Source organism: Sorex araneus, chromosome 1 (assembly GCF_027595985.1).
Source record: "Sorex araneus isolate mSorAra2 chromosome 1, mSorAra2.pri, whole genome shotgun sequence".
Lineage (NCBI taxonomy): Eukaryota > Metazoa > Chordata > Mammalia > Eulipotyphla > Soricidae > Sorex > Sorex araneus.
Window position 1 is genome coordinate 438,302,480 of NC_073302.1, and position 15,250 is coordinate 438,317,729.

The 15,250-nt window shown below is 45.9% G+C and overlaps 1 protein-coding gene and 1 non-coding gene across 4 annotated transcripts in view; both read right to left on the minus strand.

Moving 5' to 3' along the window:
* BRAF (B-Raf proto-oncogene, serine/threonine kinase) overlaps positions 1 to 15,250 on the minus strand; it is a 158,241-nt gene that overhangs the window by 28,812 nt on the left and 114,179 nt on the right. For 2 of the 3 annotated variants that reach the window (XM_055124026.1, XM_055124027.1), the window contains exons 10-13: positions 11,494 to 11,630; positions 10,307 to 10,424; positions 8,063 to 8,147; positions 6,511 to 6,687 (exon numbers count right to left, since the gene is read on the minus strand). In XM_055124026.1, the coding sequence (XP_054980001.1) occupies positions 6,511 to 6,687; positions 8,063 to 8,147; positions 10,307 to 10,424; positions 11,494 to 11,630 (517 nt within the window). Of the gene's footprint in view, positions 1 to 6,510; positions 6,688 to 8,062; positions 8,148 to 10,306; positions 10,425 to 11,493; positions 11,631 to 14,137; positions 14,258 to 15,250 lie in introns of all 3 variants that reach the window. The other variant, XM_055124025.1, reaches the window with a different exon arrangement.
* Positions 9,447 to 9,553, minus strand: LOC129401325 (U6 spliceosomal RNA). Its single transcript, XR_008628256.1, has one exon. It is a non-coding gene; the product is annotated as a U6 spliceosomal RNA (small nuclear RNA).

Consider the following 15,250-nt stretch of genomic DNA (forward strand, 5'->3'; position numbering starts at 1 on the left):
ACAGAGCTGTCAGTTACTGGGAGGGAAACCTCAGAGCCCACCTGAAGGGAGGCCCAGGTGCCCCGCTTACACACACTCCATGCGCGGCCCGTCAGATGAGCAGGCGGCCCTGACACCCTGGAGTCCAGAGGAAATCAATGGGCTGGCGCCTGGCATAGAAATTCTAATTAAACGGTGCTTAGAGCCACAAATTGGCATGAGATCAGCAAGGGGGTGGAAGCAGCCGGGGCAGTCCAACCTTTAGAAAGGTCAGGGAGAGGAGGAGCGGCAGCTAACCGGAGAAGGAGAATCAGGGGAACGTGCTAATCAAGAAATTGGCTTTTTATGAACTTACATCCCAGTCAGGCTGCGAAAGAGATGAGACCCAACAGGTCTGGTGTGTAACCAAAAATCTCCTTTTTCTAGAAGTGCTCCTTAGAGCACAGCTTTCCTTCAGTGCCTGGGGACCAGGCGGTGCTGACTGAACTGGGGCATGGTCCCTTGCACAAAGCCCGCTCTCCAGCCCTTGGAGAGCCATTTTATTTATTATTTTTTATTTTTTTTGCTTTTTGGGTCACACCTGCGATGCACAGGGGTCACTACTGGCTCTGCACTCAGGAATTTCCCCTGGCGGTGCTCAGGGGACTATATGGGATGCTGGGAACCAAACCTGGGTCAGCCGCGTGCAAGGCAAACGCCCTCCCTGCTGTGCTATCGCTCCAGCCCCTGGAGAGCCATTTTTAAATAGCAGGGGCCTAGGGACGGGATTCAGGGACTGGGGTATGCTTGTTTCTGGCGGTCAGAGGGAGGACTAAGAATTTAACCACTGGGGTGGGCCCACATTCAGGCTGCTGAGGATTCTGTGCAAGTCTGATTAGAATGGCGGGGCCATGGTGGAGGGGCGGAGAGAGACAGCCAATGACTCCTCTGGGAATTTTTACTCTAAGGAAGAGCTGTGTCGTGATGGCGTGGGAGAGCAGAGGGCTCCAAAAGGACCCTCCTGTAGGGCAGAGACAGTACAGGAAGTAAGACACAGTACAGGACCCTTGCATGCAAAAGACCCTCCTTTGAACCCCTGGGGGGGGAGGGGGCGGGGAAAGAGTAAAGATGGGGGGTGGGGAGGGGTGGGGTGGGAGGAGACCTCTGGGTCCTGGTTCAGACTGGAGCCTGCTGAGTGTAGCATCCAGGTGGGCATAGAGGACATCACCCACCGGGATCGAAGTGTTGAGGACCAAACTCAAGCACCAGTGTATAACTTGTGCTCAGGGTTGGAGAGAGCTCAGTGGTTAGTGCTTTCTTGACATTCGGCAGACTGTGGTGTGATTCCCGGCATTGCACGAAGTCCCTTGAAGAGTGACAGGAATAGGCATGCTGTCCACCCCGTCACCTCCCCCTGAAACACAGAGCACGAGCCCAGCTCACTGAGCTCTCCCTCCAGTCCTGCACCGCCTCTTCATAACGAGAAAGGAGCAAGAATTTTGACATAGTAAGACAAGCGCTCAGTCCCTCTACCTAGACTCACAACTGTCAACTTCCTGCCAAGTGTGTATTTTGAGCACGATGTTTTAGGGGCCGGGGCAACAGTATGGGGGGGGCAGGGTGCTTGTCCTGCACGTGGACAACCATGGACCCTATGTGGTCCCCGGACTGCAGAGCCAGGAGTAAGTCCTGAGCAGCGCTGGGTATGGCCCAAAGAAGCAAATATGTTAACAGCGATGATCTCTGTGGCACTATATTTTAGAGAGCCATAAAACCGACCACCCAGCAGCAGACACGGCGGGGCCTGAGGACCGAGTGCTCGCCTGGTACGCACCAGACCTGGGCTGGAGCCTCCCCCAGCAGCGCAAATGTTTGGAAAGACAATAAGCTCTGAAATAAGATGTTCAGGCCAGGAGACCGCTGCCAGCTCCAGACAAACACCAGGCCTTGTCCTGAGATCACTTAGGGCGGGATGATCCCGGGGAGACGAAGACGGGAGCAAAGGAACCCCCAAGGCTCAGAGTCCTTGGTCAGCCCCTAGGCTGGCAAGAGACCTATGAAAGCAGCTCAGCTCAGTCCACGCGGGTGACCCTCCTGGCGCCCTCCGTGCCGGGGCTGCCTGCACACCCCTCTCCGGGCTGCAGAATCCCTTTCTTTGCTGTTACGGGCTTTTTGCTCATACTCCCTCAACAGAGCTGTTTCGCCTCCTGGTCCTCTCCAGAAAGAAACCTGCGCTTGTTTCTGCAACATAAAGACAAGGGGTGAGTCTTGGTGGTGCTCGGGCCTGATGTCCCTGACTGGTGCTGTACCCGCCAAACGCCACTGCTGTTGTTTCCAGCTGTCTGTGTGTTTGGGGTCATACCCAGCAGTACTCTAATTCCTGGCTCTGTGCTCGGAATGACCCCACAGTGGTGCTCAGGGTATGTGGTGCTGGGGACTGACCTGGGGTTTGCAGGATGCAAGGGAAGTACCCTAACCCCGTACTACCCCTCTCACCCCAACTGCCTTTAAAAAAAAAAAAAATTAAAAGGCAGATAGAATTAGAATGTTAGCCTGGGCTAGGAAAAACAATTCTTCATTACTGTCCCATTCTGACACCTTTGGCCAGTTTTTTTTTTTTTGTCACACCCAGCGATGCATAGGGGTTACTCCTGGCTCTGTACTCAGGAATTACTCCTGGTGGTGCTCAGGGGACCATATGGGGCTGGGAACTGAACCCGGGTGGCTGCGTGCATGGCAAATGGCCTACCCGCTCTAGCCCCTTGGCCTCTCTCTCTTCTTGAAGACAAACCTATCGAGAATCTGCTGTTTCGAGACATCCTTCATTTATTTTTACTTAGGTGGTACATACGACATACTCAGCATAGACGAGAACCTAGTTAGTAGACATCAGGGACAAAACAATGAGGAAATAATAAAGGACCCTGTTCTCATCTGTATTCTAGTAGAGTGGCTGACAAGAAACAACTGTCACACGGAACTGGGTGTTAAATGTCTGAATAAAGACCAAGGTAAAAAGAGTGAGAGGGTAGCTAGGGACAAATAAATCAGACAAGATGATCAAGACAAGGCTGATCTGGCTCTGGACCACACCTGGCTGTGTTCAGGGCTTACTCCTCGCTCGGCTCCCATGGACCACTCCTGGTGGTGCACGGGGGACCAAATGTGGCACCTGGGACCAAACTGAAGTCAGCAGCAGCACGCAAGCCAAGTGCCCTACCCACTGAACTCTCCCTCGAGCCCGAGAAGGCCCATTTTGAAAGGGGACCTCTGAATAGAGAGAGGTAAGGGAGAAGCTCTATCGATACTTGTGGCCTGAGTGCTCCAAACAGAAAGTAACAGGGACAGAAGCCCCAAGGAGGGAACGTGTCTGGCCACGGAAATAATGTGGAGACTGGGGAGAGCAGAGGGGAGGCTGTTTCTCACCTGTGCTATTCTGTTTGCTTGCTTTTTTTTTTTGCTTTTCGGGTCACACCCAGCGATGCTCAGGGGTTACTCCTGGCTCTGCACTCAGGAATTACTCCTGGTGGTGCTTGGGGGACCATATGGGATGCCGGGGATCGAACCCGGGTCGGCCGCGTGCAAGGCAAACGCCCTACCCGCTGTGCTATCGCTCCAGCCCCCTGTTTGCTTGTTTTAACCTATAAAAGGTTCTCTCCCTTCATAGGATTCTAATAAAAGAGCTTTCGGATTTAAACAGATGTGGTCTAACTTAGTGAAAGGCTGTGTTTTATTTTTTGAGATTCCTTTCAGTGGGTAAGTAGGAATGTTACAGAGTCAGGTAGTACGGCACTATATGAGCAGGTTTACTGCGTTTTTGTTTGTTCTGGGCGCCACATTCGGTGGTGCTCGGGGATTACTTCTGGTTCTGTGCTCAGGGGAACATAGGTCGTGTCGGGGATCGAATCCAGGTTGGCCACATACAAGGCAAGTGGCTTACCCGCTGCCCACCCTCTCCGGCCCCTCTCTTAGGCAGGTCAGTGGGAGGCGTCATTCTGGCTCTGAGTCTTGTTATTTGCACTGTGATCATGAGCCAGAGTCTGGGTGTTAACACACAGCTGCCCTGTATTCTAATTTTAGAACAGTGGCTTGCGGCTCAGTGGGTACAGCACAGGCTCAACTGTGCGAGGCCCTGGATTTGATCCCCAGCAGTGCAGACAAACCATCTGCTGAGGTGGTACTACTTTGGGTACATTGTATGTAACACAGATGATTGAAATTTCACCCTGTGGATAGCACAGTGAGGCACTGCAGGTAGGGAGCTGCTTGCTTTGCAAGTGGCAGACCCAGGTTTGATCCCCAGCCTGCCATGAATACGCTCCTCAGGGCATTGCCAGGAGGATCCCTGAGCAGTCAGGTGTAGCCCAGACCAAAAGTAAAAGAAGGGCTGGAGCGACAGCACAGCGGGTAGGGCGTAGCGGGTAGAGTGGTAGCACATGCGGCCGACCCGGGTTCAACTCCCAGCATCCCATATGGTCCCCTGAGCACCACCAGGAGTAATTCCTGAGTGCAAAGCCAGGAGTAACCCCTGAGCATCACCAGGTGTGACCCCAAAAACCAAAAGTAAAATAAAAGATCACAAGAGCCTAGATCAGGAAAAGAGAAGTTGAATGAAACACCTCTTCTGTTGTGTGTGTGGCCAGAGACTGAACCCAGGCCAGCTCCCCGGCCCCGCGGCCGCTGACTACACAGTGACGCGGAGAAGTCATCAGAGCCGGAGTTTCCGTATCGGTGAAAAGGAAAACACGTCTGCTTCATGAAAAAACCGTGACTAAAGATGTGTGAGAGCAATCTGAACATCACGGGAGGTGTGAGTAAGAACTACAGAGGGGTGGACGTGGGGACAGTGCGGGAGGGAAGGGACGCTGATGGATGTGCTGCTGGAAGGCTGTGAGGAAGCAGGAAGCCCTGGTCATTAACAGCACTGTAAACGATGGTGCCGGATGCAGTAAGAATCTCCAGAGTCTGCACATACAATCTGCAGCTTTAATTCAATGCTAAGGTGCAGGTGGAGGGACCTGAATTCAGTCCCAGCACCTGCCCAGCCCAGGACATGCTTTTTTAAAAAATTTTGTGTGTGTGTGTGTGTGTGTGTGTTTGGGCCGCACCCAGAGGTGCTCAGGGGTGACTCCTGGCTCTGCAATCAGGAATCAGTCCTGGGGGTCTTGAGGGACTACATGGAATGCTGGGGATTGAATCTGGGTAGGCTGCATGCGAGGCCAGAGCCTTACCTGCTATACTCTCTCTGGCCCCACCTAAGTGTTTTCCCCGTTTTTTAAAATAAAAAAAAATGTTCGTATTTTTGGAGGGCCTCCCCAGCAGTCCTCAGGGGCTGGGGGCCACTCCAACCCACTCAGAGCGGGGATTAAGATGTCACGCTGCTCGGGCCAGGCCACGTGCGGGTACCTGTAGGACACAACTGGCGGAGCTAGGGGACCGCGAAGTACGGGGAGCTGAGCTGGGTTAACCTGGTTGATCAGCTCTTAGACTCCTCATCCAAGTGCTTTTGAAATTTGCTTTGTTTTGGTTTTAGGCCACACCCATCTGTGCTCCGGGTTTCTTCCTGGCTCTGCACTCAGAGATCACACCTGGTAACGCTGGGGATCAAATGGGGTGCCAGGGATCGAACTGGGGTTAATGGCATGTAGGGCAAGCACTTTACCTGCTGTACCATTTCTCCCGCCCTAAGTGCTTTTGAAATGTATTCAAATTTATCATCTGGGGCCAGACACAGATAAGGCAACAGAACTGAGAGCATAGACGAGGCCCTTGATCTCTGGCATTCCCCAGTTCCCTGAGCACCACCAGGAACAATCTCGGAGCACAGAGCTGGAAGAAGTTACTGCGAAAAGCCAGTGGCTCCCACAACTGATCTACCTATTTACATTTAAGACTTGCATGCACGCGTAATTTATCCTTCTCAGTCAGTTTCCTATTTTGGCCTACAATAATTTTATAAACTAACCTTTTGTCTGTTTCTGTTCTTATTGTGGTGCCAGGGATATCGAAGCCAGGGCCTCACGTGTTCAAGGCAGAAGCTCTATGGCTGAGCTTAGCCCTAAAGTCATGTTTCATTTTTCCAATTACACAGCAAGATTCAGTGGTTATAAACAACACAACTTGAAATCCTCAAAAAGGATCAGAATGCAGATTTTTATTTTAGCTTTATTAACTGATCATTTTGCAATACAAAACTGAGCAGTTAGAACAGTGTAAAGGGGAATAAACAATAGTTTTATATATTGAATAGTTGTTTATGACTTCTGCGATTCTATTTTTGAGTCCCTCCCCACTCCCCAATTACTGCTAAGTAATTTTACTGCATGGTAAACATGATCTGCAGTTATATATTCAGTCATCAAAAACTTGATACTAAAGAGAGATTGCTCTATTTTCTTATTATTATACCCACTAACCGTGAGCTAGACGTGCCCATATGTTGTTAGTAATTTAATTTAAAAAGACAACCAAAAAGAAAACAGGCTAAAATCTTGGAAAACACTTAATGACCTTCACAAGCAATCCCTAGGAATGGAACAGAAGGAAACTTACTCCATGCCTTGTGCTGTCTGCCTGGCGATATCTATGAGCTTGATCATCTCGAATTTGGTCTCGATGATGTGGAGGTGGTGATATAAGCTGGAGCCCTCACACCACTGCGTGACGATGGCCAGCTGCGGCTTGGTGGAGTAGCCCATGAAGAGGAGGATATTCACATGGCGAGTTTTCCTAGGAAAAGAAACATGACAAGAAATGTCGACAAGGGGCTGGAGTGATGGCACAGCTCGTAGGGCATTTGCCTTGCACGCAGCTGACCCGGGTTCGATTCCCAGCATCCCATATGGTCCCCCAAGCACCACCAGGAGTAATTCCTGAGTGCATGAACCAGGAGTAACCCCTGTGCATCGCCGGGTGTGACCCAAAGAGAGAGAGAGAGAAAAAAAAAAGAAATGTCAACAAATTCTAGTAAATCTTGAAAACAAAACAAAATGAATTGACTTATCAGGATAATGTTGTCAGAAGAAGGTATTTTTAAAAATAGCAAGAAAGAGGAATCAGAAAAGATTTTAGCAAATGTCTGCTCTAACATCCCACGTGGTTCACACTTCAGAAATACCTTTATTTAAAAAAAAATTACCTGAGAGGCTTAAACACCTTCAATTAAGGCAAATTCATCTGACAGTGGCCTATGCTCCCATTCCTTTTCCTTCAGTGGTTTTAGTAACAAAGTTTGCCTGGGGTTGAGACCAAATCATTTCCTGTAACTTCTACAACTGGTTTTCCTATTCTGCTCTGGAATGAAACAGAGGCAGTTCAGGCTGGGAGATGTGGTTCAATGACCCCAAGGCACCACAAAATCAAAAAAAAGCAACCAAGTCAAGAGCAAGAAAGTCTGTTACTCCCTGAATACTCGGCAGACCAAGTATCTGTCTGGTCGAACTGCCCGAGCTGCAGCTCCGGGGCCTCTCCCTGCAGGGCGTGTCCTTGCCAGAACAGATTTCTGTTTATTGAATTTCTTCAAGTTTCAGGGGTTGGTACAATTTTTTTTTGCTTTTTGGGTCACACCTGGTGATGCTCAGGGGTTACTCCTGGCTCTGCACTCAGGAATTACTCCTGGCAGTGCTCGGGGGACCATATGGGATGCTGGGAATCGAACCCGGGTTGGCCGCGTGCAAGGCAAATGACCTACCTGCTGTGCTATCGCTCCAGCCCCCGACTTGGTACAATTTCTAAATGTGCTTCTAATAAATTAGAATTTTGAGATGATCATTTCCTGAAACATAAGCATTATTACCCGGGACCAGGACGCCCCATTTCTGCAGCCAGAGAAAGGCGGGTCAGAGGGTTGCTGTGAATCCTCTGCAGGAGCCGTGGGTTCCATACCAGGTTCTCCAAACAGGCCTGGGAGCGACCCCGAGCAACACCCCAAAAAGCAGTCCCTGAGCACTGCTGCACGTGGGCAACCAAACAAAAAGAACACAGTACTTTCACCGATTCACTCTCAGCGAAACCATACTGCAGGCCACATTCAAGAATCCAGTTCAAGATGGAACACACGCAGATCCGCTTCCTGTCTGGGAAAGGGTCACTCGGGCACACTCACCTGAGTACTCCTACTTCATTTTTGAAGGCCTGTAACTGCTGAGGTGTGGGTGCCGTCACATTTAACATCTTCACTGCCACGTCACCTAAAAGGGATTGTCATGCCAAATGTCATTTCATTTTTAAAAGAGTTAAAGCATAAAAAATTCTTGGCTATTATTTCCAATCAAGTAATTAAGTCCCTATCTTAAGTCCATGACTTGCACATAAATTACACTTTAACTCCCCCAACTGTAGCACTTTTCTAATGATAAAGTGCAAACTAACAATAATATTCCCTTAAATAGTACTTCAAAACACCAATCCAAAGACAGCCAACTATGTGTTTCTCCTGAAAATTGAGTTTATCAGTTAAGTACTCAGAGTATTTCCCTGGCTGTTTATTAACTTTGGTGTAGGGTCACATTGGCTCTATTTCTGTTTTTTGTTTTTTTTTTAAACGATATTAAACGGGATGCCGTTTTTAGCATTATGTTAAGACTAGTGATGGGGCTGGAGCGATAGCACAGAGGGTAGGGCGTTTGCCTTGCACGCGGCCGACCCGGGTTCGATTCCCAGCATCCCATATGGTCCCCTGAGCACCGCCAGGGAGTGATTCCTGAGTGCAGAGCCAGGAGTAACCCCTGTGCACCGCCAGGTGTGACCCAAAAAGCAAAAAAAAAAAAGACTAGTCAATAGGTTCAAAACAGCAAAACTTCTTTATCAGGCTAGTTAACATTAAAAATAAAACCCGAGGGCTGGAATTTTAGTACAGTGGGTAAGGTGCTTGCCTTGCACACAGCAGACCTAGGGTTTGATCCCCAGCACCAGACACAGTCCCCTGAGCCCGCCAGGAGTGACCCCTGAGTGAAAAGCTAGGAGTAAGCCCTGAGCTTTGTTGGATGTGACCCTAACAGCAAAATAAAAATAATTAATAATTAAAAATAAATAAATAAAACCGATGGGGTGGGGGAAGAGAGAGAGAGTGAGAGAAAACACAGTGGGTAGTGTATTTGCCTGGCAAGTGGCTGAATCAGGTTTGAAGATTTGATTCCGGCATCACATGATTGTGTGATCATTTTGTTGGTTAGTTTTTGAGTCATATTGGGGGTGATGCCTGGCTCTGTGCTTGGGAGACCATGAGATGCTGGGAACTGAACCTGGGGCTCCTATATTCAAAGAAGTGCTCAGCCCTTTGTGCTATTTCTCTAGTCCCTGAATTTCTAAATTTCTAGTAATTAGTGAGGCTGACATTTTATTTCCTGTTGGCCATTTTTCCTTGGGTGAGTACATTTTTAATACTCACTTATGGTTTATTCAATATGCCAAAAACAGTAACAAGTCTCACAATGGAGACATTACTGGTGCCCGCTTGAGCAAATCGATGAGCAATGGGATGACAGTGATGATTTATAGGACAGATAAAATTTTTGCGTATCATCCTTGCGCAGGGGCCATGCTAATCTTCTCTGTATCGTTCCAATTTTAGTATATGTGCTGCCGAAGCGAGCACAGGACAGATAAAATTTTTGGAAGAAAAAACTTCCAGAACAAATAAAACATTTTAGAACAGAGATTTGGAGACTCCTATCTTTTTTTTTTTTTTTCTTTTTGGGTCATACCAGGCAATGCACAGGGGTTACTCCTGGCTCTGCACTCAGGAATCACCCCTGGCGGTGCTCAGGGGACCATATGGGATGCTGGGAATTGAACCCGGGTCGGCCGCGTGCAAGGCAAACGCCCTACCCACTGTGCTATTACTCCAGCCCCATAGACTCCTATCTTTTTTAGAAATATTACTACTAAAAAGTATTATTACAATATAAACATAACCCATAATTTTAATAGAAACATTTGGATGATTTTTGCATCTGATCAAAATAGTTTAGTAAGGGCCTGGAGAGATGGCACAGGGTTAAGGATCATGTCTTACACAGCCGACCCTGGTTCAATTCCCAGGCAACATGTACTCTCTGAGCATTGCTGGCGCGGCCCTGGAGGTACCTGTGCACCGCTGAGTGTCCTGAGTGGCTCCCAGCTTGCCAGGCCTGAGCAGCATCCTCAGGTCCTGGCCTTCAAACACTGAGAGTCACTGGGGGCACCCTGGCCACTGCCACAGCCTTACTAACACAAACAGTGAAGAATTCCTCCGATATTTTAGTTTTTGCATTTTGGGCCACATCTGGCTGTGCTCTTTGCTATTTTAAACACAACTTAAACATACCCCAATAGAACTTGGCAGAAGGTCATCATATTACATACATACCATGCCACTTTCCCTTGTAGACTGTCCCAAATGATCCTGATCCAATTCTCTGTCCCACAGTGATCTGCCCATCAGGAATCTCCCAATCATCACTTGAATCCCTCCTTCCAAGTGTTTTCTGAGAAAACAAAAACAGGGCAAGAGTCAAGAAAGCAAACAAAAGAGGAAAGCCTATAAGCAACATTATTCTCCTATGCTTTTTTATTTTGAGTTTTGGCTTTTCTTTTTGGGTCATACACAGGGCTTACTTCTGGCTCTGTACTCAGGAATCACTCCTGGCAGTGCTCGGGGGACCGTATGGGATGCTGGGGATCAAACCCGGGTCAGCTGTGTGCCAGGCAAACGTCCTACCCACTGTACTAACTCTGGCCTATTTTCCTATGCTTTAAAGGGATATATTCTCTTCACTTAGGGAGAGAGTAAGATACTCTCCAAGAATAAAGAAATATGACTGCTATACTAAACAACTTAAATTAAGAACAAAGTCATTATCAGGATAGAAACAACTTAGTAAAACATAATCTATTTGGTAGAAAAAGATTATATGTAACTAGAACACCCTTTTATTATCTGAAGAATTAGTAGGGGGCAGGACAAATACTAAATGTGATTATTTTTTTACTTCAAAGGCCAAAAATTTAAATTAACATATTATATATGATGACTGCTGATAATTTATCAACTGTTTATTCTACTTTAGGGATAAAGTTTTTTTAAATATCTTATCTGATGCAGAATAAGAAAAAAAATCTACATAACCATTTTGGTAATTCAACTGTCCAACATATGTTGTTGCCAAAATTTTAGTTTTTAGCATAGACTCATTTTGTAGCAGAGTAATTTTCATATAGAAAAGAATGCAATTTGTTAATTATTTGAATTCTAGCCCTCTAGAACATCTATGCATATCATGCTTCTTAAAAAATTAACTTACTATTATTATTCTCAAACTACTGTTAGTTAACTGTATTTGAGTTGAGAACAAAAATCAGTGTAGTGAGAATGTATTTTAAGCAAAAAAAAAAGTTTAATTCTTAAACTTACTTGATATGAAAATTGCATGTCATGTACACGCACACAATTCTCACATCAAGGAAGTTATATGCAAAAGAGGGCATTGCATTTGGTTGTGATTTTTTAAAAGAGAAGAACATGTAGGTCCAAAGAGAGGTTTCATGTTCTCTTACCATTCGATTCCTGTCTTCTGAGGAGGAGGACGATTTCCTTTCCCGCTGAGGTCCTGGAGATTTCTGTAAAGCTTTCACATTAGTAAGTGAGCCAGGTAATGAGGCAGGGGGGGTGGCTGACAATCCTGTCGTTGATCCTGTCGTTGAGAGAAAAAAATGCATCCGTTAAGGGAGGATGGGGCAGAGCAATTTACTGGGGGCTGATAGTGGGAAGAGAGTTACACTCATTTAAGTAATGTAGCAAATGTTCAAATAGATCATCTTTTGAACAGGACAGGTAAAAAAGGGGCCTCTTTTGCTTATTAGAACCACAATTTTTAAAAGGACTTTTAGCCAATTAATAAATTAGCTTATAATTCTTTTTCTTCAACAGCCAAACAGTATTAAAAAGATGGAAACTCCCAAATTGAAACATACTATAATGGCCTTAATGTGGAAAATATCTGGCCCTTTCACGTTAATAAAGGAATAAAAATCCTACATATCATAATTCAAAACTGAGACATCTGTCAGTTTCAATGGCTCCTGGAAGTTTATGCTACTAAACAATGATGTTTTTTTATTTGCATAATAAAATTAATAAAAACGAAGCCCAGCAGGCTTTCCAAGAATTTCCGAAAACTCTATTTTCAGAAAGTAAGTTCTAGGAAGTCTAAAGTAACTACAAATGCAAGTATTCTACCAGCTGAGTGAGCCCAGCTGAGCCTACTCTCTGGAAGTACTTTTGCTCGGCAAGGCTCTACACCTTTCTGACGAGTACCTTCCCAAATGCTGACCTAAGGGCAAAAATCCTGAATTAAAGCAGGGCAGGTTCAGAAGGACTCAATGCAACGAGTCCTAGTGGGACTGAGTATAGGCCACTAGGGCTGCAGTGCCAAGGGATATTTGCATATATGTTAACAAAAGACTTCAAGGATTTAAAAATACTATTTTCGGGGAGGGGGTGGAGAAAAGTCACCATTTTTCAAAGGACACGATACCAATGACAATACATAAATGTTAAATCGATGCAAAAAATTTATCAGTACTGGGGCCAGAGCGATAGTACAGCAGGTAGGGCGTTTGCTTTGCACGTGGCCGAGCCAAGTTCAATCCCCCGCATCGCATACGGTACATAGAGCACAGCCAGGAATTAATTCCTGAGTGCACAGAGCCAGGAATAACTCCTGAACATCGACTCCCCCCCCCCAAAAAAAAAATCTATCAATCAGTACTATGTCATATGCTATCAACTGAAATTTTTATCATTCCATGGGCAATTTTCCAGAAGAAAATGGTATCTAGTGTAGAGTACAACCTGTGCTCTATCTTTCCCGATAATTCAATCTCATAAAGCTCTGACTGTTTGGTGAAGTTCTGTGGCTCTGATTTGCTCAGTACCACATGGCATTCCTCTGACTACACCAGCGGGTACTGTGTGACTCCTGGCCCATTCTGGGGAGTTCCTGAGAAACAAGTGTGCTGAGAGAGCCAAAATCTGAACTATCGCTATCACTGTTTAGAGCAAGGGACAACAATTAACTAACAAGAGCCAGTAAACAGAATTCTTTCAAAATATTTGTTAAGATGCCTGCCTCCATTTTTACTTAAAAATAAAAAAAATCTGGGCCAGAGGGATAGTACAGCAGGTAAGACACTTGCCTTGCAAATGACCAATCCTGTTTTGATCACTCGGCCCACACATGGTCATACCTGAGCACTGCTGGGTGTGGCCCCCAAACAAACAAACAAAAAAAACACCAAAAATAAAGAATTTAATCGAATCACCAATAATTCAATCACTAATAAAACTACGGAAGATGAAGTGGGAGAATGAAATTATACAGCTAATCTTTTTATTGTGTTAGGGCAGGAGTGAAAGCATAAAACTCAACTCCTCTTGAATATGCCAAAATACGTAAAACATACATCTTTTTAAAAAGCTCCCTACCTTTACGTTTGTATTTGGGCCACACCTGAAATGCTCAGAGGTTACTCCTGGCTCTGCACTCAGGAATTACTCCTGGCGGTGCCTGGGGGACCATATGGGATGCCAGGGATCAAAACTGGGTCAGCTGCATACAACATACAAGGTACCCACTGTACTAAGGCTCTGGCCCCTTAAAGCTCCCTACTTTTAATACAAATTAGACACATCGTACATTAAGAATACAACACTGCTGACATCATAGAAAAGGCCAAAGTCTAGTAAAATCTCATTAATAGGGATTTCCATTTTCTTTTACACATATATTTATATTTTTAAAAGCAAAATAATTTAGTAATAGTCTAGTAATAGTAATAGTAAAAAATCTAGAAACAGTCCTCAAGATTATCACCAAAATGAACGAAATAAAAGGGATTCAGAGGGATGAAATCCCCGTCTCTCCCTCCCCCACCCCCCATTACTTCCACCCACTGATTTTTGGAAGTCTCCAAGCCCCAATGACAGTGTCAGCCCAGAATGTTCTTGCTTTCAGACTTCAGGACAGACAGCGTACAGAGCTTGAGAGAGGCGCAGGCAGAGCGGTCAGCCAGGCCAAGCAGACACGGAGAAGGGGCTCTCTCACACTCACACGCACGCTGTGAGGGTGAGGCACAGGCTCTGCTGGGAGTTTGGACTGAGTTTGGTTGGGGTGAAAACAAGAAAGAAGAGCCCAACTACCTCTGAACACTGGGCCAGGCTCAAAATCAAACACTATTTCACTGGGGACAGAATGGAGGAGGGGGCTGGGAGTCCGGGATTGGTATTTCCGAAGACAGCGCATCAGCTGGTTCAAAGGGGCTGTTAGAAGAGAAAGAGAGGGGCAGGCAGACACAGGAGACAGACACACAGAAGAAATGAAAGAAGTCATGGGAATAAATAAGATGAGTCGAAGCCTCATTAAGCTTCATAAAACAGCTCTGGATGTTTTAAAAATATGCTCAGTTTTCACAAAATCCCAGTTAAGTTCTTTAAGTGACTCATAAAAAGGACATGAAATGCCACTTGATTTCAGTACTAAGCAGGCAGCTTTTACAACTAAATTAACTCTGTCATGCTAACATGATGGCAACATTTAAATGCTGGATGCATTGGGCAGAATTATCCAAAGCCACAGCTCTTACGACATATGCAAGTCAAACTGGCAGCAACAGTAATGGTAGGCTCATGGAATAACAAACAGAAAAAAGAAATCTTTAGACACTATGTGCTCTAGTAAATACTCTGGCCACAGTACATCATGCAGGGTTCTCATTACTCTCATAGCTCCATATGTATTTAGAGACAGAATAAAAGTGATTTCTAGTGTTTATTAAAAATAAATCTTCGAGTGGGACTTAGGTATTCTGCAGCTGGAGACCTGCTCTAACGAAGGCACGCGGATACTACGGGTCTTCTTACTAGGCTGAGGAAAAGGAACGCATGGAGGGCTACCTGGAAGATAAACTTCAAGGTACTTTCCAAGTGCCCTCTCTCAGAAAATACATACAGGGCAAATTCTAATCTAAGAAGTGGTTTCTTAACCAGCGTTTTCTTATCAGCCCAATTTTATTGGTCACTAGAGCATCAGATGAAAACTCTGGGTGGCCATTTGATTAAAGGTACATGAAAACCCTCCTATTAGGCTGAAGGGAAGTGGCGGACAAGGTCTGTCAAGCTGAAGAGTTGCGACAGACGATTCGAGGGCTTCTCTCTCAAAGAATTACTTAGAAACTTCAAGTTTTAACTGGCTCCAAGCTGAATCTTTAATTATCACTGAAACTCCCAGAAGTAGTTTAGTGTCTTCAGCTTTGG